General features: G+C 52.1%; 1 protein-coding gene across 1 annotated transcript; it reads right to left on the bottom strand.

The window, feature by feature from the left end:
* Nucleotides 1-488: 488 nt before the first annotated feature.
* On the bottom strand, nt 489-18,581 carry Krt7 (keratin 7). The gene is made up of 9 exons (XM_004650449.2): nt 18,189-18,581; nt 15,888-16,099; nt 13,359-13,419; nt 11,194-11,289; nt 9,625-9,789; nt 7,883-8,008; nt 4,758-4,978; nt 1,174-1,208; nt 489-784 (listed from the first exon to the last, which is right to left on the bottom strand). Exons 1-9 carry the CDS (start codon nt 18,486-18,488, stop codon nt 630-632), a joined length of 1,371 nt encoding a protein of 456 aa, XP_004650506.2. The 5' UTR covers nt 18,489-18,581; the 3' UTR covers nt 489-629.
* Between the last annotated feature and the right edge of the window lie 1,790 nt (nt 18,582-20,371).

The raw sequence follows: 20,371 nt of genomic DNA, 5'->3' as shown, positions 1-20,371 counted from the left end.
CTTCCTTGACCATCACCACAAGAGAATCTCAGGCTCAGCGATCCCCCTTTAGTCACCCAGACACACAGTCATGAGCCCCAGGGCCTGGCCGACCCAAGACCAGGAAGAGCTGAGGACCTGTACTGTCAGAGTTAGCCGGGACACCTGAACGTATGTGGCCTTGTCACTTCAAGATGACTGTGATCGGGCAGCAGAGGGTGTGGGGGGTGCAAACAATCCTGCCCCCCACCAAGAGAGGACTTCAGCACCTATCTGCTGCCAAAGGCTTCAGTTCCCTGAAGCCTTCCTAAGCCCCTCCAGACGAGGTGATGGAACCAGCCCCAGCCTGGGAGGGTGCCAAGGCAGCACCTTGGAAAAGGTTTCAGCTCTGGAGAGTAACACTTCCCCATAGGCATGGACAGCCTGGGTCCAGAGCAGAGAATCTCTGGGCCCAGTGCCTGCTTGGCCAGCCAGTAAAGCCAAGACACCAGTGCTCACTAAGAAAGGTGTGGAATTTTGTTTTGTTTTTATTGAAGATGGTCTGACGGTCATTTCAACCACCTTTCAGTGTGAGGACAGGGATGTGAGGTGGGAAGGGGTCTTCCTGTGGCATGGACGGTGGGGCACAAGGGTCTCTCCATGCCCACAGCTCAGTTGAAGTTCCTGCGGGCAGTGGATGTGGTCCTAATGGAAGAGGCCTTGAGAGCCCCGGGTGCCCCGCTGCTGGAGAAGCTCAGAGCATTGCTGCCCATGGTTCCCCCGAAGACAAGCCCACTGCCACTGGCCCCGGTAGATTTCATCATAGCTGGGAGAGAAGAGGAGGGCTTCATTGGTGAGAGTGCCTCACAGAGGGCATCCATTCCTTCCCTCCATTACACCCTCCTGCCGCAACCACCTTTCTCCCTGGCCCTACCTCCCCTCTCAGACATATAACCCAAATCCGAGCCTCTGACAGTGGCAACTGCTCCCCAAGTGGTCAAAGCTCTTCCTTATCCCACTTCCACCGCCCTTGCCATCTTGCTCTGAGCTGAATGGACTTGAGTTCCACAGAACCTTTCAGAACTGTGGAAAGGAAGGAGACTCCCCCCCCCACCACCACCACCGCCCCAACAAACAGGGCCTTTAGGCAAACACTTTGCCATTCTGGTGGCCCAGCTAAGTCTGCACAGCACAGGGTGACAGCCAAGGACTTACAGATGTTCACAGCTCCCAATGCATCTCCGGCCAACCTGGGGACAGAGGACAGGTCTGTGAGGGCTTGCTCTTGCTTCTCAATTCAGGGCCAAGTACTCTCAGGCACCCAGATTCCAGGCCCCAGCAAGGATCTTTGTCCCTTATTTCCTGTCCCCCGTGCCTCTAGCCTACTGTCAAGCCTTGTTGAAAAATAACTGACCAGGGGGCTGGAGAGATGGCGTAGCGGTTAAGCGCTTGCCTGTGAAGCCTAAGGACCCCGGTTCGAGGCTCGGTTCCCCAGGTCCCACGTTAGCCAGATGCACAAGGGGGCGCACGCGTCTGGAGTTCATTTGCAGAGGCTGGAAGCCCTGGAGCGCCCATTCTCTCTCTCTGCCTCTATCTGTCTTTCTCTCTGTGTCTGTCGCTCTCAAATAAAAAAAAAAAAAAAAAAAAAAAAAAGATTGTTAGAAAAATAACTGACCAGGAGTGAGGACAGGAAACCAGCAGCCTGTGGGGCTGGGTCAATGTCCTAGAGCCTTTGTGTCCCACCTCTAAACTGGACCTACCTTCAGGACCAAGGTCACACAGGCTTACGCATGGAGGTGGCCTCGCATAATTTCCCCACAAGCCCTGCATGCCCAAGAATGGGAAACAGTAGCTGTACTTATCATTTGTGAAGTTGTCAACCCCTTCCTCACCAGATCTTAAGCCTACTAAGTGGGCCGTCGCCTATGGACTCCTGTGTCTCCAGCCCCTAAGCATGAGGCCTGGACTGACAATTACTTAATAGGTGCTGAAATAATTGGTGAACTGTTGACAGATTGGCTGTGGCTACAGCCAGGTCTCAAGGGGGGGTGGAGGCAGGTGGGGTGGCTTTCAGCAGCCTGTGGGGCTGAAACAGGTCTTGCAGTGGAAATTAAAAATCTATCCGAGACAGCTGGGTGTGTTTGTTTTGTGACTCATAGCCCCATTGTCACCAAGCCCTTGGCCTTGGGGATCAGTTTGCTTGGTAGGTGGGTGGGGATGCCTCACTTCAGCTGAGAGAGTGGGATTGCTTGCTAGCCTCAACAGTCTCGAGTCCTAGAAGGGAGTAAGACATGGGATTTCTGGAAGCTTCTAGAATGCTGGATCTATTGGCCCTTGCAAATGCTGAGAGTGTCCGGAAGTTGAGGTCAAGGGAAGGCTTCCATCAAATAGCAATACCACGTACGATTTCCTGGTACAATGTCTGAAGAACTAAAGTTGAACAGACCTGCGTGTCTAAGCCATAGCAATTTGTGTGGTTTTTCTTTTCTCAACCTAAATGTTTATTCTTGTCCCGAATTTTATATTCATAACTTTGTATTCTCAATGAACACAAACTCATGCCAGTTGTATGCATTTCAGCACCACAAGCCTGGATCTGCTCAGAAAAAGCGGAGGGGCTACGGAATAAAGCAAGGCCTCCATGCCCACAAGCCCTTGGGCGAGAGGGACTCTTCTCTCAAAGGACAACCCATCACAGCAACCTGGACTGGGAGTGGGCTTTCACAAGATTTCTCTGCTTGCTGTGGGACCCTGGTCATACCACTTACTATCTCTGAGTTTTAGCAAAGAAAGCTGGATCAGCCAGGCGTGGTGGCGCACGCCTTTAATCCCAGCACTCGAGAGGCAGAGGGAGGAGGATTGCGGAGAGTTCAAGGCCACCCTGAGACTACATAGTGAATTCCAGGTCAGCTTGAGCTAGCATGAGACCCTACCTTGGAAAACCAAAAAATAAATAAATAAATAAAAGTAAGAAAAGCTGGATCACATCCTACGTTTTCTTCTTCTTCTTTCCTTTCTTCCATCCTTTCTTTCTCTTCCTGCCTTTCATTTCTTTTTCAAGGTTTTTTTTTTTTTTTAAGTTTTTACTTAGGGAGGGAGAGAAAGAAAGAGAATGGGCGCACCAGAGCCTCTAGCCACTGCAAATGAACTCCAGATGCATGCACCACCATGTGCATCTGACTTACGTGGGACCTGGAGAATCAAACCTGGGTTTCACAGGCAAGGGCCTTTCACAGCTAAGCCATTTCTCCAGCCCAGTTTTTTTTGGTTGTTGGTGGTGTTTTTGTTGTTGTTTGTTTTTGTGTTTTGAGAGTTTCTCCATGTACACCCCTACCTGGCCTAGAACTCACTATATAGACCAAACTGCTCTTAAACCTTGAGCAACCCTCCTGCCTCTGCCTCCCAGGTGCTGGAATTATAGGCATAGGTTCTCAAGATGTCACCCCCACCCCATCTGAGGAGGTGAGTGCAGAGAGAGGCATCTTGGCTGGGGCTGCCCTGGGCTTTGGTCAGTGTCTATCTTCCAGAGACCTCTGATGATGAGTTCCCCTTCCCACAGAGAAGGCTGGATGCTCACCCAAGAAGGTCAAGTGTAGGGCAGAGACCCTTCCTCCCCCGATATACCCCCGCAACCATGTTTCTCCCCACTCCTCCATAACATACTCTCCATTCCCCCCACACACACACCTCCTCTGCTCCATCCAAATCCCTCCTCTCTCCCATCTGCTCAGGAATGATGTTCAAGAAAGAAAATGTTCTTGGATAAATTTAGCCTTTTCAACATGCAAGCTCCTGGTCTCTAGAAGCTTCCTTTGCAGGTGTTTTGCCTCCTCCACAGATGAGCAGCCTCCCTAAGGGCAGAGGCATGTCTTGCATAGCATCTGTCTCGGTGCTCGGTTCTAACAAGCCAAGAATGGCAAGTCTACTCCCAGGCCTTTGCCCACGCTATCGAATCTCACCGGCCTAAATCCTAACCTTCCTTCCCCAGGACACAACTCTAAAAATGTGCCTGTCAACAAAAAGAATCCACCACCACCACCACCACCCCGCCCCACCCCAGACACCTGGGAACAAGGGCCGATCTCAGACAGAGGCACCACGTCCTGCAGGAAGGACGTCCCACAGGAAGGTGCCCTACACTGTCAGCCCGGCCCAGCCCCGCCCAGTCCCCCCCCCCCCACGGCAGGTGACTGTGCAAACAGCTCTGGAGACAGACAAATCCTCCCCAGCACACAGTCAGTGGCCGCCTGTCCTAGGACGAGTTAGGGATGAGAAGCCGCCTGGCATTGTGGAGGATCACAGGCCAGGAGTCGGCAGGTCTTGGACACATACTATTCACTCAGTTAATAAAATGGAACAAGCGCTTGCCCCACTCTATGCCGCGGAGCCAGTACCAATCTTGGCCTGCTTCCCTGAGCACACACTGAGGACCAAACAAGGGCGGCGTGGCGCACGCCTTTAATCCCAGCGCTCAGGAAGCAGAGGTAGGAGGATCACAGTGAGTTCGAGGCCACCCTGAAACGACATAGTGAATTCCAGGTCAGCCTGGGCTACAGCGAGACCCTTCTAATGGTCCCACCTGTGAAAGGACCTAACACCACCCGGCCCTTCCTTCTAGAGAGTTGCGCATTGAGAGCTTAGCAGCAAACATGAGCTCCTTGCGTTCTGTCACTCCCATTCCTGTGCCAGGCAGGGGGCACACAGAAACAGGCTTGTAGATGGATGTGTCAAGCCCAAACCCCATTGACTGCCCCCTACCCCCATCTCCGGGACCATGCGCTCTGCTACTCCTCTCTCACCAGCTCTCCTCGCCCTCCAGCAGCTTGCGGTAGGTGGTGATCTCGACGTCGAGCGCCAGCTTGACGTTCAAGAGGTGCTGGTAGTCGCGTAGCTGCCGTGCCTTGTCTTGTTTGGCCTGCTGCAGGGCGGCCTCCAGCTCCTCCTGCTTGCCACGAGCATCCCTGAGCGCCATCTCCCCACGGTCCTCAGCCTCGGTGATGGAGGCCTCCAACTTGGCACGCTGTGGGCAGTAGTGAAGCCATGAGCTGAGGGACAGCCCACCACTGCTGCCTTACTCAAGTGACCACCAGTGCATCTGGCTTGAGGTGGCTTCCTTGGTACCGCCTACTCGGCCAAGCACTAGTGAATTCCAAAAGTTAAACACAAGGATTTGGAGACCTGATGCCTAGGTACCGATGCCACCTCTGCCACTTACTAGCTATTGGATAAGTCAATCCTAACAAGCCAAAGCCTCCTCTTTTCTAAAAGAGCTATAGGCGCATGCCTGTAATCCCAGCACTTGGGAGGCAGAGGTAGGAGGATCACCATGAGTTCAAGGCCACCCTGTGACTACATAGGGATTTCCAGGTCAGCCTGGACTAGAATGAGACCCTTCCTCAACAAACCAAAATTAATAGATGAATAAAAATAAAAGAGCTATAGGGTTGGAGAGATGGCTTCGTAGTTTAAGTGGTTGCCTGCAAAGCCTAAGGACCCAGGTTTGATTCCCCAGGACTCACATCAGCCAGATGCACAAGGTAACACATGCATCTGGAGTTCTTTTGCAGTGGTCACGGGCCCTGATGTGCCCATTCTCTCTCCCTCTCTCTATCTCTTTCTATCTCTCTATCTGCCAATCTCTCTCTTAAATAAAATATTTAAAACAAAACTATAATCTCAGTGTCTAAACCATAAAGATACTGTGAGGACAAACTGAGATAAGACATAATAAGTCTTGGCACAACTCCCAGCACATACCAAGTGCTTAATAAATGCTACTGTGACTTACAAATGCCCAGTCTCCCCCACCCCAAGCTGCAAGAGCTTAAAGACCATGGGATCCTGTTTGAGTCTACCAACACCAGGAAGACCACAAAAACCAGAAACACTGTTAAGACAGAAACAAGCTCTGAACAGGGATCTTGGAGCAGAGGCTATTCCAGTCACCCCCATGCCATAGAACATAGGATCCACAAGCCATGGGCTGAGGCAGGGATGGTCCATTTCCAATGAGCCTCCATCTTCCGTGCGCAGCTTCCACTTGCTACCTGGAGTTAGAGCGCTCCTGGCTTTTGGTTCTTCCCCGATGACGTGGGTGTTTGACCTTGAATGTCTCCCAAAGGCCCATGTGTTGAAGGTTTGGTTCCCAGCTGATTGGGAAGTGATAGGCCCTATAGAATGTGGGGCCCAGTGGAAGGAAGTTAAGTCATTAGAGGGGTACCCTTGAAGCGAATATGGGGACCCTGGCTCTTCCTCTCTTCGTTTCTTGGCTGTAGTGAGTGAGATGAGAAGTTGTACCCCACCACATATTCTTCACCATGATATTCGACCTGGCCACCCTCTCAAAACAATCACGCTGCAGGGCGTGGTGGCGCACACCTTTAATCCCAGCACTGGGGAGACAGAGGTAGGAGGATCGCCATGAGTTCGAGGCCACCCTGAGACTACCTAGTGTGTTCCAGGTCAGCCTGGGCTAGAGTGAGACCCTACCTTGAAGAAAAAAAAAAAAATGAAAAAAAAAATCATGCCAATCCATGAACTGATCTCTGAAATCATGAGTCAAAATAACTCTTTCCTTCTCTAAGTTGATTTCTCAGGTATTTATTACAGGGGTGGAGACCTGGCTGACACAGCTACTAACTAGAGCCAATTTATTCCAGGCCTTTCTTTCACTACCCTCTGGCACCCAACTTTTCCTCTGCCCTTCTCATGGGCCTCTCTCTACCCTCGGGCCCTCTTCTCTGAGCTAAGGTTCCTGCCCCTGGCTCGACCACTACCACTCAGCGCTCCTTGTGGGCACCGATGCTCCTTGGGCTGGGGCCATTCTACCATCTCTGGAGAACCCAGGCAGACCCTTGTGGGAGAAGAGCTGAATGAGTATAGGATACAAGTTTGGGGGAAAGCACCGTTCCTTATGCAGAGCCGCCCCTCCTGGCCCGCTTCTCAGGGTGAGTCACCGCCCCACATCCGAGCCAGGAGGCAACCTCCGCCCTTGTGCGTACACAAGCCCGCGGGGCTTCAGAGGAGGACGACGTTTATAGATAAGCCACCCCCCACGTTCCATCCCGAGGCTCATGTGAAATGCAATCTCTGAAGTTGCTGTGCTGCCCATCCCCCACTGCAAACACTGCTCAGGCTGAGACGCCCATCCGCGTGTACACCTCAGCCAGGGCTGGGGGCCCCTCCCTTCCCTCATCAACACCCGCCCCCCCCAAACTCCAGCTTCCCCTTAAAGTGCATCCATGCTGTGTGTCAAGACCAGTGAGCCCAGCAGTTGCTCCCAGCTGTCCAGAAAGGTACAATTCCGCTGGAGATGGAGACAGACGGCCAATACCTTAGTAAGGCCGAAACCCTTCCAAGAGGAATCGGAGCCTCAGAGAATTTCAGATGGGCTGCTGCTGGGATCGTGGCTGGGTGTTTGAGGAAGCTAACTACCACGAGGGGGCTTCACTTCTAAATCCCAGGGGTGAGAAAACAGCAGCCATGTATAAGGAACCAGGAAGCAGGCTAGCACAGCCAGAACAGAGAGCGAGGGCAGGGGTGGGAAGGGGTTTGTAAGCCACAATGAAGCTTAATTTTTGCTGACCTTAATTACTCTCCCCTATTAGCTATTGTCGATGACCCCAGAGCCGGAACAAGCAGAGTGCCCAGTGCCTGGTGTTACTTCTTTGACTGGCCAGCTTGAGATCTCTTCGACAGGCTCCATGCCCAGCCATGACTCTTCCCTTTGACCCAAGCCAGGCCCTAAGCGAGAAGGCTCCACCCTGGAGGTCTCAGTAGTGGGTGTGAGATGCCAGCTGCACCTGGCTGGGCCCAGACCCCCTTGCTTCACCCTGACCTTGGCCTCGCTGGCTGCATCTCACATGCCCCCCCGCTGGCCCCAGGGAGCAGCGAGAATCGACCCAGCTGGAAGGTTTGTCCCCACCTGGTTCTTGACGTTGTCGACCTCGCTCTGCAGCCTCTGGATGGCACGGTTCATGTCGGCAATCTCATTCCTGGTGTTCCGGAGGTCAGCCCCGTGCTTGCCCGCTTGAGCCTGGAGAGTCTTAAACTGGAAAACCATGCAAAAAAAAGCTCCCTATATGCAGAAAGCCCTTCCCAGCCCACATCTCCAGGAAGGATAGCCACCTCCTGACAATGCCAGACCAGGCTACAGGGTGGGGAAAGGACTCAGTCCAGTCCCCTCCTAGCCAAAACAGAGAAGACAAGGGCTGGAGAGATGGCGTAGCGGTTAAACACTTGCCTGTGAAGCCTAAGGACCCCGGTTCGAGGCTCAATTCCCCAGGACCCATGTAAGCCAGATGCACAAGGTGGCGCATGCATCTGGAGTTCATTTGCAGTGGCTGGAGGCCATGGTACACCCATTCTCTCCCTCCCTCCCTCTCTCCCTCTCTCTCTCTCTCTCTCTCTCTCTCTCTCTCTCTCTCTCTCCCTGTCTGTCTGTCGCTCTCAAATAAATAAATAAAAATAAACAAAATAAGGGAGACAAGAAAGCTTCCAGGAGCATCCCACTCCTCCCCCAGTTAGTTCTAGTTCTAAGGGCTCAGTGAAAGCTTTGAGGTGCCCACTCATCCAACAACCCCCCCAGCCCCACCCACTTCACAGCTCTGGAGTGAGTCCAACGAAGGAGACAATGTCCAGGGACCACACAGCCATCAACGGCAGCCAAGGAGCTGGAACTGAGTCTCCTGGTGGGCAGGTCTGGCTCTCACCCCCATGCAACACTGGAGGCCTCCATCCCCAGACTGCCTTCAAACCTGGCCTCAGGTTCCCTCCTCCAGAGACAGCAGAGTTAGCCTGTGTCCCTCCCATTCCCTTAGCCTCTTGCCCAGCTGTCCTGTGTCCGTGAAGGCTATGTCATGATTATGTCTCCCAAGCCTGAGGCCCTGGGCTTCATCTACTCGCTATGTAGAGTTGGACAATCCACTTATCCTCTCTGTGCCTATTTCCTCATCTTTGAAACACCAACCGGGGCCTGAAGCGATGGCTCAGCGCTAAGGGGCTTGCTTGCAAAGCCTAATAACCTGGGTTCCCTTCCCTAGTACCCACGTAAAGCCAGATGCACAAAAGTGGTGCATGCATTCGGAGTCTGTTTGCTATAGAGACCCTAGTGTTCTCTCTCTCTCTCCATATATACATACATACATACATTCATATATATATCTACACATATATACATATATATACATATATATGTATGTATATGTATGAATACATATATATACATATATATGCATGTGTTTGTGTGTGTATATATATTTAAGTAAATAAATAAAATATTTAAAAATAAAACACCAATCATAGTAGTGCCCACTTTAAAGAGCTGTTCTGTGGATCTGAGTGGAAAGAGGCAGAACATGTGAACCACTGTGTGAGACTTCATAGGAATGCCACATCTGTGTAAGAACTGAAATGTATTGAGTACTATGCAACTACCAATTTTAACTATTATTAATTATGATTGGAGCTTGTCTCATTCACCTGCATACCCCCCCATCCAGCTGGGCTCTTCCCCAGGGCAGGAACCTAGTTTTGACACCCGTCTTCCTAAGTACCACGGCCTTAATCACTGGTGCCTTCCACATCCTGAAGGCTGGAAACAAGATAAGGAGGAAGGGAAGCTGCCACCCTGCAAGAGGAAGAAAGATGTCCCAAATGGCCACATACCTTGGTCTGGTACCAGGCTTCGGCCTCAGCCTGGCTGAGGTTGGCTATCTCCTCGTACTGGGCCTTGACCTCAGCAATGATGCCATCCAGATTCAGAGAGCGGTTGTTGTCCATGGACAGGACCACAGATATGTCTGAGATCTGGGACTGCAGCTCTGTCAACTCCTGCAGAGACCAGTAAGAACGTGGGACTTGGGACATGACCCATCCCTAGAGGCCCACAGCATGCTGGGACCCACCCAAGCACAGTAAAAAGAAAGGAGAAAGCTAGAGTGGGCCAAGTGGTTGGACAGTGAGACACAAGGACTCAGCACATGTTCAATAGTTCTGTGTGCAGACAGACACACACACACACACACACACACACACACACACACAGATGCACACACACAGGCACCCACTCCTCAGACAGCAGAATCTGGTGAGATTAAGGGTATAAAGCAACAGGGTGGCGCACATGACTGCTCCCTAGGCGAGGTCCTCACCCTAGTGGGATGGGGACCGGTGAGAGATAGTGAAACAAATGACCCCCCACCGTGTGATGGCACACCCTGCAGCCTTCAGAACCGAGGGTGCAGCTGTATTCACAGAGACACAATGTCATGTGAAAAGCACAGAAGACTATTTTTTCTGTGAAAGTATGTATCACAGCTGGGTATTGTAACTCACACCTGATTCCAACACTTGGAAGGCTGAGGCAGGAGAATCACAAGAGTGAGGCCAGCCTGAACTGCACACAGTGAGTTCAAGGCCAGCCTAAGCTAACTAGCAAAACTATCTCAAATTAAATAAAACAAGCATATTTGTGTGTGTGTGTGTGTGTGTGTGTGTGTATATGCATGTGTGCACAGAAAGATTCTAAAAAAGTTAATGTAAAAATGATAGTGTTGGGTGTAAGCAATTTGTTTTCAGTTTGATGCCTTAATTAAGTTTCTGTCTTTACTGCAAAGAGTACATATTACTTTCACAATAAGAGACTATGTAGTTATATAAAAATTTATGCAGGGCTAGATAGATGGCTTAGTAGTTAAGGCACTTGCCTACAAAGCCAAAGGACCCAGGTTTGATTCCCCAATACCCACATAAGCCAGATGCACAAGGTAGTGCATACACCTGGAGTTCGTATGCAGTGACTGGAGGCCCTGGCATGCCCATTCTCTCTCTCTCTCTCTTTCTCTCTTTATCTCCTCTCTCTCTCTGCCTCTCTCTGTCTCTTTTTCAAATAATAATAATAAAATTTAAAAAGCATATTTAAAAACTTTTTAAAAATAAATAAAAAATGTATGCATATGCATGATACAAACATGCAATATATGCTACACATGGAAAGACCTGTCCTGAGTGCAGAGCTCCTGAACATCCCAAGGTTCATCACCTGACATTCACATACCTGCAGGCACCAGCTCTAAGAGGTTAACAACAGCCTGGTATTCAGGCAGGGTAGATGGAAGAGAACTGAGAATCAGTTGATCAGCACCTGGCTCCACCCAGCCTCTGTCTGATGACAACCCCACCTGCGCCTTGCCTGAAGCTAGGAGGTGGTACATACCCCCACATCCAGGTCCTCACCATCTCATTGAGGCTCCTAAGGAACATGATCTCATCATTCAGACTGTTCACACTGGCCTCCAATTCCACCTTGTTCGTGTAGGCAGCATCCACGTCCTGGGGTTGGGAAACAGGGTGAAGGAACACTATGTCTTAGCACAGGGAGCACCATCCATCAGTGACGAGAACAAGCCAGCCCTGTCCGGTCTTTCAAGACGGAACAGCCCTACCCTCCTAAGAAACAGTTTGTCCCCACTACCTGACAGGACCACTCGTGAGCTTCCTCCCTCTCTGGCCCTCCAAGTTGGGTGCTGAGTCCCCAGGGTCAACCCTGATGTCTCAGCATTGGCCACCCTGAGCTCCAAACCAAATACTCTGACCAGTTCCTGAAAGCCCTACCACCAAACGGACACGTGACTTGAAACAAGTCACTTCTAACACAGCCCAGAAAGCCTCAACTTTTCAGTCCATGGAGGAACGTCTAACCATTCAGCTCCCAGATACCCTCCTGGAGAAAGGCAGCTCTAGCCAGCTTGCTTTGGAAGCAGCCTGGGGGCGCTGTAAGGCACAGGCAACAGCCCAAGGACATGAGGCCCAAGCCTCTGCCTGTAACACTGTGCCAAAATTTAAGGGAGGAAAGATTTACCTAAGCTCACAGTTTCATGGGGGTCAGCGCATCATGGTGGGGAGGACAAGGCTGGACAGGGCAACTCACATCATGGCCAATTAGGCAGCAGAATGAGGGAATGCTGGTACTGTGTTAAATTTCTTCTCTTTTTTGTTTCCAGCTTTTGTTCTGTGCAGGGTTGTTGCTCCTGGGATGATGCCACCCACATTCAGGGGACTCTTTCCCCCTTAATCTTCTCTGAAAATGCCATTTCAGACACCCCCAGAGATGTGCTTCACCAATATTCTATGCGACTTTTTTTTTTTTTTTTCTGAGACAGGGTCTCACTATGTTACTCTGGCTGTCCTCAAACTTGCAGCAATCCTCTGCCTCAACCTCCCAAGTACTGGGATTATAGGCACGTGCCACCACACCTGAGTCCTAGGCGATTCTAAATCCAGTGAAGTTGACAATGGAGACTAACCATCACATTCTCCTACCTAGACTTTCCTGGGTTAGCCGCCTGTGCATCGGGCCTACTATTTCTATCTCTGAAGCTTCTAGGGCCCGGCTCTGTGGACCAGTTTGCATTTCGGTGGGAATATGGAGCTGTTCAGTGCATAGACTCAGATTTAGAATTTTAAAGGGCAAAGCCCTCTGAGACATTCCTAAGGCCTTTCAAACTCTAAGCCCACGCCCAGGGAAAGACAGCTTGTTCTGCCTCAAAATGCTCATTCTACTAACTCAGCAGACATCTGAAGCCAGCCAGGTACCACCTGGTATGGGATGAAATGTTCCGACCCTGAGAGACCATTTCCTTCTATCAGGGTACAACTACCTTCCTGTCTTTATATATATATATATATATATTGAGGTAGGCTCTCACTCTAGCCCAGGCTGACCTGGAATTCACTATGGAGTCTCAGGGTGGCCTCGAACTCACGGCAATCCTCCTACCTCTGCCTCCCGAGTGCTGGGATTAAAGGCGTGGGCCACCACGCCCGGCTTATATTTTTTATTAACAACATCTATACTTACAGACAACAAACTATGGTATTTCCCTCCCCTCCCCTGCTTTCCCCTTCATAACTCTGCTCTCCGTCATAGCCCCTCCCTCTCTCCATTAGTCTCTCTTTTAATTTGATGTCATGATCTTTTCCTCCTCTTATGATGGTCTTGTGTAGTGTCAGGCACTGTGAGGTCATGGATATCCAGGCCATTTTGTGTGTGGAGGAGCACATTGTAAGGAGTCCTACCCTCCCTTTGGCTCTTACATTCTTTCTGCCACCTCTTCTGCAATGTTGCCTTTTGGGTCATCCCAGTTATTGACTTCCTTTTTGTTCTCCATCTTTTGGTCTTAGTTCTAGCCCTAAAGGCCTAGACACAGTCTGTTTATTCACTGGAAACTCACTTGTACGACACACTATGCCTAGGCATACATGCACACGGGTGGCTTCCAGATCATCCCCTCCCTAAACCCGCCCCTCTCCCCTTGACAGCCCAAGGCAGCCTTTGGCCACAGGTCCCCACTGGCTACTGTGAATGTCAGACACATCCCTCCAGGCCCTCATTCCCTCACCTTCTTCAGCACAACAAACTCATTTTCCGCAGCGGTGCGCCGGTTGATTTCCTCTTCGTACCTGCAACAGGGGAAGGGCGAGGCGTGGCTGCAGCTTTGCCTCCAAACCCTCAGATACAGATAGGAAACCCGCCCGGCCTCCCTCGCTCTCCCCACGACACACCTGAAAAAGCAGATGCCAGGACTACAAAGCCTAATTTCCCTCACGCATGGCTAGCTCTAGGAATTTGAGTCTCGGCCTGTGTGTGTGTGGGTGTGGGTGGGGGGGCTCAGAAAACCTGTGTGAATTAAAAAACAAAGGCTGCTTGTGTTGGGGGGGGAGACACGTGGCCTTCTTGGGGTCTGCTTTATAGAGCCTGCAGTGGGATGCGATTCCTAGGTGCTCATTCCCTTCCTCCTCCCAAAAGTCTTGTAACACAGTGCTGTGACTGCCAGAGAAGCGCCAGCCCAAGCCACCGGGCTGCGAAGGGACAGTGTCCAGACTTGAGCCCTGGCAGCTAACTCCACAGCCCATGGCACAAAGAGGAGGCCAAAAACGGGGAGAGCCTTGTAGAGTCAGGACAAAAGACATAAAATCCCAGAAGACCCAGGCCCTGCTCCTCCCAAATCTCTCCTCCTCCCCAAGGGCTGGCCCCTGGGCTTGGGAGGACCCCTGAAAACAGGGCAGAGGGGGCTGGAGAGATGGCTTAGCGGTTAAGCGCTTGCCTGTGAAGCCTAAGGACCGGGGTTCGAGGCTCGATTCCCCAGGATCCACGTTAGCCAGATGCACAAGGGGACGCACACGTCTGGAATTTGTTCACAGTGGCTGGAGGCCCTGGCACACCCATTCTCTCTGTATATCTGCCTCTTTCTCTCTCTCTCTCTCAAATAAATAAATAAAAATAAACAAAAAAATTTGAAAAAAAAACAGGGCAGAGGAAGAGACCATATTGGCCTGTCCTGGCATTTATTTGGGGGACTCAAAACACAGTGATGAAATGAGAGCTCGGCAGTGCCTAAGACATGCTGGGAATGACGGGAGAAGCCTGGACAGCTCTGGTGGTGAGGAGGGTACTGATACACACTCAGTTCCTCCAGGAGTCCAAGCCTAGGGCATCCACACCCCTCAAGTTACACGTTGGTCCTGTAGACGCTACAGAAATGATATAAAAGTCCCTCTGTATATCTCTGCCTTGTTGCTATGCTGCTGGGCTCTGGGTGCACAGATCAGAGCTCTCCAAGCAACAGCATCCAGGACTCCTAACCTGAGCCTGTTACCAGCTCCCCTCTGAGCCCCCACCTGGAGTTCATCCTGGCTCCACAGGCGTCAGGTGCTCTGAAGTCCTTAGGATGGGGTAATATGGGTGGGGAAGGTATACATCTGTGTGAGTCCCTGACAACAGGGGCTAACTGGCTCCCCAGGACCCCTGCCCTGCACCTGTCTGGTTCCACCTGCTGTAGGATTAATATGTTGACTTTTGCCCTAGGGAAGCAACACATGGGGGACACTCCCCAGAGGCCCTGTTTGCTCTCCTCCAGTCAGAGCTGGTATGCCTGTTCCCACTTAGGCATACAACCCCAGCAGAGCACACAGAGCACTCACCACCCCCAGTGCCTGGAGGGCTAGGGGAGGACCTGGGCCCAGGCCTTGGGCTTTGTTTCTGTTTAGTGAGAAGAAAGAACTCTTAGAGCATTCATGGGCCTGTCCTCAAGCCCCTGGACTCTAATCCCTGACAGCCTCCCTCTCTCCTGGCACTGCCCTATTCAGGCTCCCTCGCGGAGCCCTGCCCATCGCTCACTGCAATCATTCCTCTCTCTCTCTCTCTCTCTCTCTCTCTCTCTCTCTCTCTCTCTCTCTCCTTCTTTTCTTCCTATATTGGTTCCTTATCCCCCTCCTGGGAGTTAGAGACCCAAAATTCAAGTCCTAGCTCCCAATAACCAGTTATGTGATCTTGACTAAGTCCCGGAACCTCTCTGGCCACCAGTTTTCCATCTATGTTTAAAAGAAGCCATTGCAAGCCAGGTGTGGTGGCGCACACCTTTAATCCCAGCACTCAGGAAGCAGAGGTAAGAGGATCACCATGAGTTCAAGGCCACCCTGAGACTACATAGTGAATTCCAGGTCAGCCTGGGCTAGAGTGAGACCCTATCTCAAAAAGCCATAAAAGAAAAAAAGAAAGAAAGAAAAGAAAGCATTCCAGAATGAGAAGGATCTATGAGGGGTGTACAAGTGCTATCATAGAACACCTTTTACCTGTGACCTCTAGGGTCTTAGTCAAGCACCCAAAGGGAATGGAATCATGCAAGTTGATGAGATGAGCTATTTCCCTTGACTGAGTCAGAAGAAAAGACCAGAATGACTGGAAATAGCCCCGGGGCAAGAAGGGGAGAGTAGAGGGTAGGGGCCGTCAGCAAAAGTTCCTTGGGGTGTTACTGTACTGGGGAGCTACACACTGTGACCCCTGAGCCAGAGGCACTTGCAGATCCTCAGTGGATGAAAGCCACGTCTTCCCAGGGCTGGGACCCTCCAAATGGCACTGAGGACATTACTTATTCTTGAAGTCTTCCACTCCATCCTGCATGTTCCGCAGTTCCACGTCCAGGCGGCCCCCATCCGCCTGCAGCGTCTCAAGCTGCCTCCGCAGCCCAGAGATCTGGGCCTCAAAGACGCCAGGGAGAGGGCTGCTCTTGGCTGACTTCTGCTCCTGCAACAGAGTCCACTTGGTCTCCAGCATCTTGTTCTGCTGCTCCAGGAAACGTACCTGGGTGGGGTGTGGAGAAGGAGGCTCCTGAGGGGCCAGTTGGACCACCACAGTGGGTTGAGGACAGCCTGGAGCCACCCAGCAGAGACAGGTGCCACCAGTTGATCACTAGTGGCCGCCCTGCTCCGCTGAGACCCTGTCTCAAGGGTGTGGGAGAGGGAGCTCTGGAGCAGGCCAAGCTGGGTTTGCTGGTGCAGCAGAGTTTCCACCCAACTTTGCTCCCATGGCATCGTCTACCTCAACTGTTTAAAAATCCTCTTCCGGGCTGGAGAGATGGCTTAGCGGTTAAGCACTTGCCTGTGAAGCGTAAGGACCCTGGTTCAAGGCTCGATTCTCCAGGACCCACATTAGCCATATGCACAAGGGGGCGTATGCATCTGGAGTTCATTTGCAGTGGCTGGAAGCCCTGGCATGCCCATTCTCTGTATCTATCTACCTCTTTCTCTGTTACTCTCAAATAAATAAAAATGAACAAAAAAACTTTTTTTAAATAAAAATCCTCTTCCTGGGGGCTGAAGAGATGGCTCAGCCATGAAAGGTACCTGCTTTCAAAGCCTGATCCCTAGGTTTGATTCCTCAGTACTCATATAAAGCCAGATGCACTAAGTGGTGCGCGGGTCTGGAGTTCCTTTGCAGTGGGAGGAGGGGCTGGCACGCCCATACTCACTCTCTCTGCCTCTTTACCTCTCTCTCTCTCTCTCTCATAAATAAATAAAGTAATTTAAAAAAAAAAAAAAACTTGCCGTCTGAGGCCAGAAGCCAACCCAGTTGACCAGGCTGACAAGCCTGGACTTTTCTTCCTCTGTATCTTTTCTCCTCCTTTCCTCCTGCCAGGCTTCAGGACAGCACATTAGGATCAAACCAATGGAGAAGAACATCTCCCTTGCGTCCAACCTCACAGGCCCAAAAGGAATTTATGTTGTTTTTTTGTTTGTTTTTTCGAGGTAGGGTCTTACTCCAGCCCAGGCTGACCTGGAATTCACTATGGAGTCTCAGGGTGGCCTCGAACTCACGGCAATCCTCCTACCTCTGCCTCCCGAGTGCTGGGATTAAAGGCGTGAGCCACCACGCCCGGCCCAAAAGGAATTTAGAAGCGGCTCAGCATGCCTGATGGTAGGATGCAAGAGCAACTGCTTCAAAACCAGCAACTCGGAGCCCAAGGGCCTGGGGTAAACTGATGGTACAGGAGGGGAGGGGAGGGGAGGGGAGGAGGGCCTGGGTAGACCGTATGGGAGGGGAGGGGAGGAACCCAGGCCCAAGGTGGCCTGGGAGGCTTCAGCAGACACTGGAGGTTGTGGAGGCTCAACAGCGCAGGCAGGAAAACGTGTGGGGACAAGGAGGTAGGAGAGGGAAAGCTTAGTTTAGGTGTCCGAGCGTGAACCCTGCCCAGAAGCCTCAGGTCCTAAGTAGGTCCAGCTCCACTGGGCTCTTTCTCTGAGATCCATCAGTCAAGTCTACCTCTCCCATCCCCAGAGGTTCATGCGTGGCTGAAACAGACAGAATACCTCCCAAAGGGGACCTTTCCAAGGCCCAGCAGTCCACTCCCTGTTCCCAAATGGGCCACGTCTAAGGGCAGATGTCTACGAGCTTCACCTCCTGCCACCAAAGACAGGCAAGTGGGTGGGTCCAGGAGCCGCCTTCCCCCAAGACTACTATTTTCAGCATCTGCTTTTGTCCCTACGGTGTTCCCTGATCTGGGAAAAGAGTGTCACTCCACTCCATCCATGCTCCCCCCACCAAGGTCTCCTCTCAGAGAAAGGGGCCCACACTTGGGATAGCTGTTGGCCTTGGTGGCTGGAGCATACCTGTGACAAACTGACTCAAATTCCCCGGAGGACTCGGGCAAAGCCAGCCAGGGGAGCTGATCAAATCCCAGGCAATGCTACTGGGCAGAAAAGAGGGGCCCAGGGGTAGCGGCTGGTGGAAAGACAAGGTCTGGACTGAGGGGGACAGAAGTACGAGGTGCTAGGAGATGGGGAAGGCCTCGGACTACTGGGAGGAGGAGAGGGCGCCGGGCCAGAGGCCAGGCGGGATGGCTGGGGACCGTCCTGGGATGGCTGGGGCTGGTGCTGGGTCCTGTCAGCCTCACCTTGTCGATGAAGGAGGCGAACTTGTTGTTGAGCGCCTTGATCTGCTCGCGCTCCTCCTGGCGCACCAGCTGCATGGCGGGGTCGATGTCCACCCGCAGCGGGGCCAGCAGGCTTTGATTGATGGTGACCTCGCGGATGCCGGCGCCCACGGGAGCCCCGTGGACAGAGCGCAGGGCCACGTGCGGCCGGGATGCTCCCAGGCCATAGAGGCTGCTGCTGCTGCTGCCCAAGGCGCCTGGGCGCCCCGAGCTCAGGCGTCCCGGGAAGGCGGCCGAGCGCGAGCTGAAGTGCATGGACATGGTGGCTGCAAAGGGGCCGGACGGACGGACGGAAGGACCGGACGGACGGAGAGGCGGGCGACGAGCAGCGCGAACTGGCTGACCTCGGGGCGGGCGAATGGCTCCTTTTATCCCCGCGGCCCGGGGCTCACCCGGGGAGGGACGGGGCGGGGCTGGCCGCAGGCCACCAAGCTCTGCTCGGCTGCCAGGAGCCTCCCCGGCCACCTTCTGCCCTCGCGCCGCCCCAGCCACCGCCCAGGCCTCCTGGCCAAGCAGGTGCGGTCTGCAGGAAGTGCAGCCCCCAGCTCAGGCCTGGGGAGCCCGCAGCCGCCCCGTCCACGCAGAGACTGCTGGGGAAAGTCCGGGAAAGGTGGACAGCGCCAGATTCCTGAGGCCTGCAGACAGGCCAAGGGGAACTAGAGGAGGAAGAGGTAGACAAAAGATTTCAGCTTGGGAGGGCATCCTATCACCCTGCCCTTGACACACACTGTCAAGCTAGGAAGCCTAAGGGGATTCCACTGCTACTCCCCATCCTCCTGTCCCGCTGAGGAAGACTGGCTCAGTTTTTATTTTATTTTATTTTATTTTTTCTCAATTTTTTAAAACATTTTCCATGATTGTAAAAAATATCCCATGGTAATACCCTGTCCCCCGACCCTTTTCCCCTTTGAAATTCCATCATATCCCCTCCCCATCTCAATCAGTCTTTCTTTTATTTTGATGTCATGATCTTTTCCTCCTATTGTGATGGTTGTGTGTAGGTAGTGTCAGGCACTTTGAGGTCATGGATATCCAGGCCATTTTATGTCTGGAGGGAGCACGTTGTAAGGAGTCCTACCCTTCCTCTGGCTCTTACATTCTTTCTGCCACCTCTTCCGCATTAGACCCTGAGCCTTGGAAGTTGTGATTGAGATGTTACTCAGTACTCCAGTCACTTTTTTCCAGCACCATGATACCTTCTGAGTTGTCCCAAGGTCACTGCCATCTGAAAAGAGAAGATTCTCTACCCAAAGTGAGAGTAGCATTAATATAAGGATATGAATATTAAGAGAAGTGCTTACTGGGCAATTTGATAAGCATAGTATGTACACTTATCCAGACATCAGCAGATGCTACACCCCTAGGGCTCATGACTATGCCTGTTTTAAGTTTTCAGTATCAGGGCTGTATTTCCTCCCATGGAGAGGGCCTCCAGTCCAATTGGAGGGCAGTTGGTTTCCACCATGACAGACGTGCCACTATTGCAGCCGTTGGCTCATTTGGCCTGGCTGCTGGCCCAGTTTTGAATCTCCTGATCCCCTGTTGAGCCTCATCGGTTCCTCTGGCTGCAGCATCCCACCGCCCAAACACACACCCTATTTCCACAGAAAAATTGGTCCATCCCCTTCCTACTTCCAAAAGGCTGGCGTCCAAGCCTACCTCCCCAAGCCCCTGCCTGTCAGAGACCATGACCTGACCGCCCTAGGACAAAAGAAGAACTAACAGCCTTCATATGGCCCCTCACTGCCCTGAGGACAAAAGAGAACTAGCAGCCCTCATGCAGCCCCTCCCCCGAGAACAAACAGCTGCTCTGGGAGATGTCACAAGAGAGATTACAGAAATGCCACAAGATGCTCCAGAAGATTACGGCCAGATGGCCCTACTTCCTCCTTCCTTGTACCCCCTCCCCCTTTTTTCCCTCCTTATTGCCCTACCTGCTGGTTGATTATAAAAGAGCTAAAAAAATCCAACATTAAATGAGACCTTGACAAAACCTCCACTTGGTCTCCTTCTTCTTTTCCGCCCATTCTTTCAGGTTGCAGCCCTCCTCGACCTATTGGCCCCGCAGGTCGGGGGCAAGTGGCGCCCAACATAGGGGCTCGAGGCACGGGTCTCAACCGGACGACTAACCACATTGGAGATCT

Source organism: Jaculus jaculus, chromosome 6 (assembly GCF_020740685.1).
Source record: "Jaculus jaculus isolate mJacJac1 chromosome 6, mJacJac1.mat.Y.cur, whole genome shotgun sequence".
Lineage (NCBI taxonomy): Eukaryota > Metazoa > Chordata > Mammalia > Rodentia > Dipodidae > Jaculus > Jaculus jaculus.
Note: the sequence above shows the minus strand (reverse complement) of the source record. Positions and strands in the feature narration are given on the sequence as shown.

Coding starts and splice junctions, on each gene's coding strand:
- Krt7 (XM_004650449.2), bottom strand. CDS start 18,488: ATGTCCATGCACTTCAGCTCGCGCTCGGCCGCCTTCCCGGGACGCCTG. Junction 13,420..15,887: donor GTGGAAGACTTCAAGAATAA/GTAATGTCCTCA, acceptor CCCCTGTTGCAG/GTACGAAGAGGAAATCAACC. Junction 785..1,173: donor ATTGGGAGCTGTGAACATCT/GTAAGTCCTTGG, acceptor CTTCTCTCCCAG/CTATGATGAAATCTACCGGG.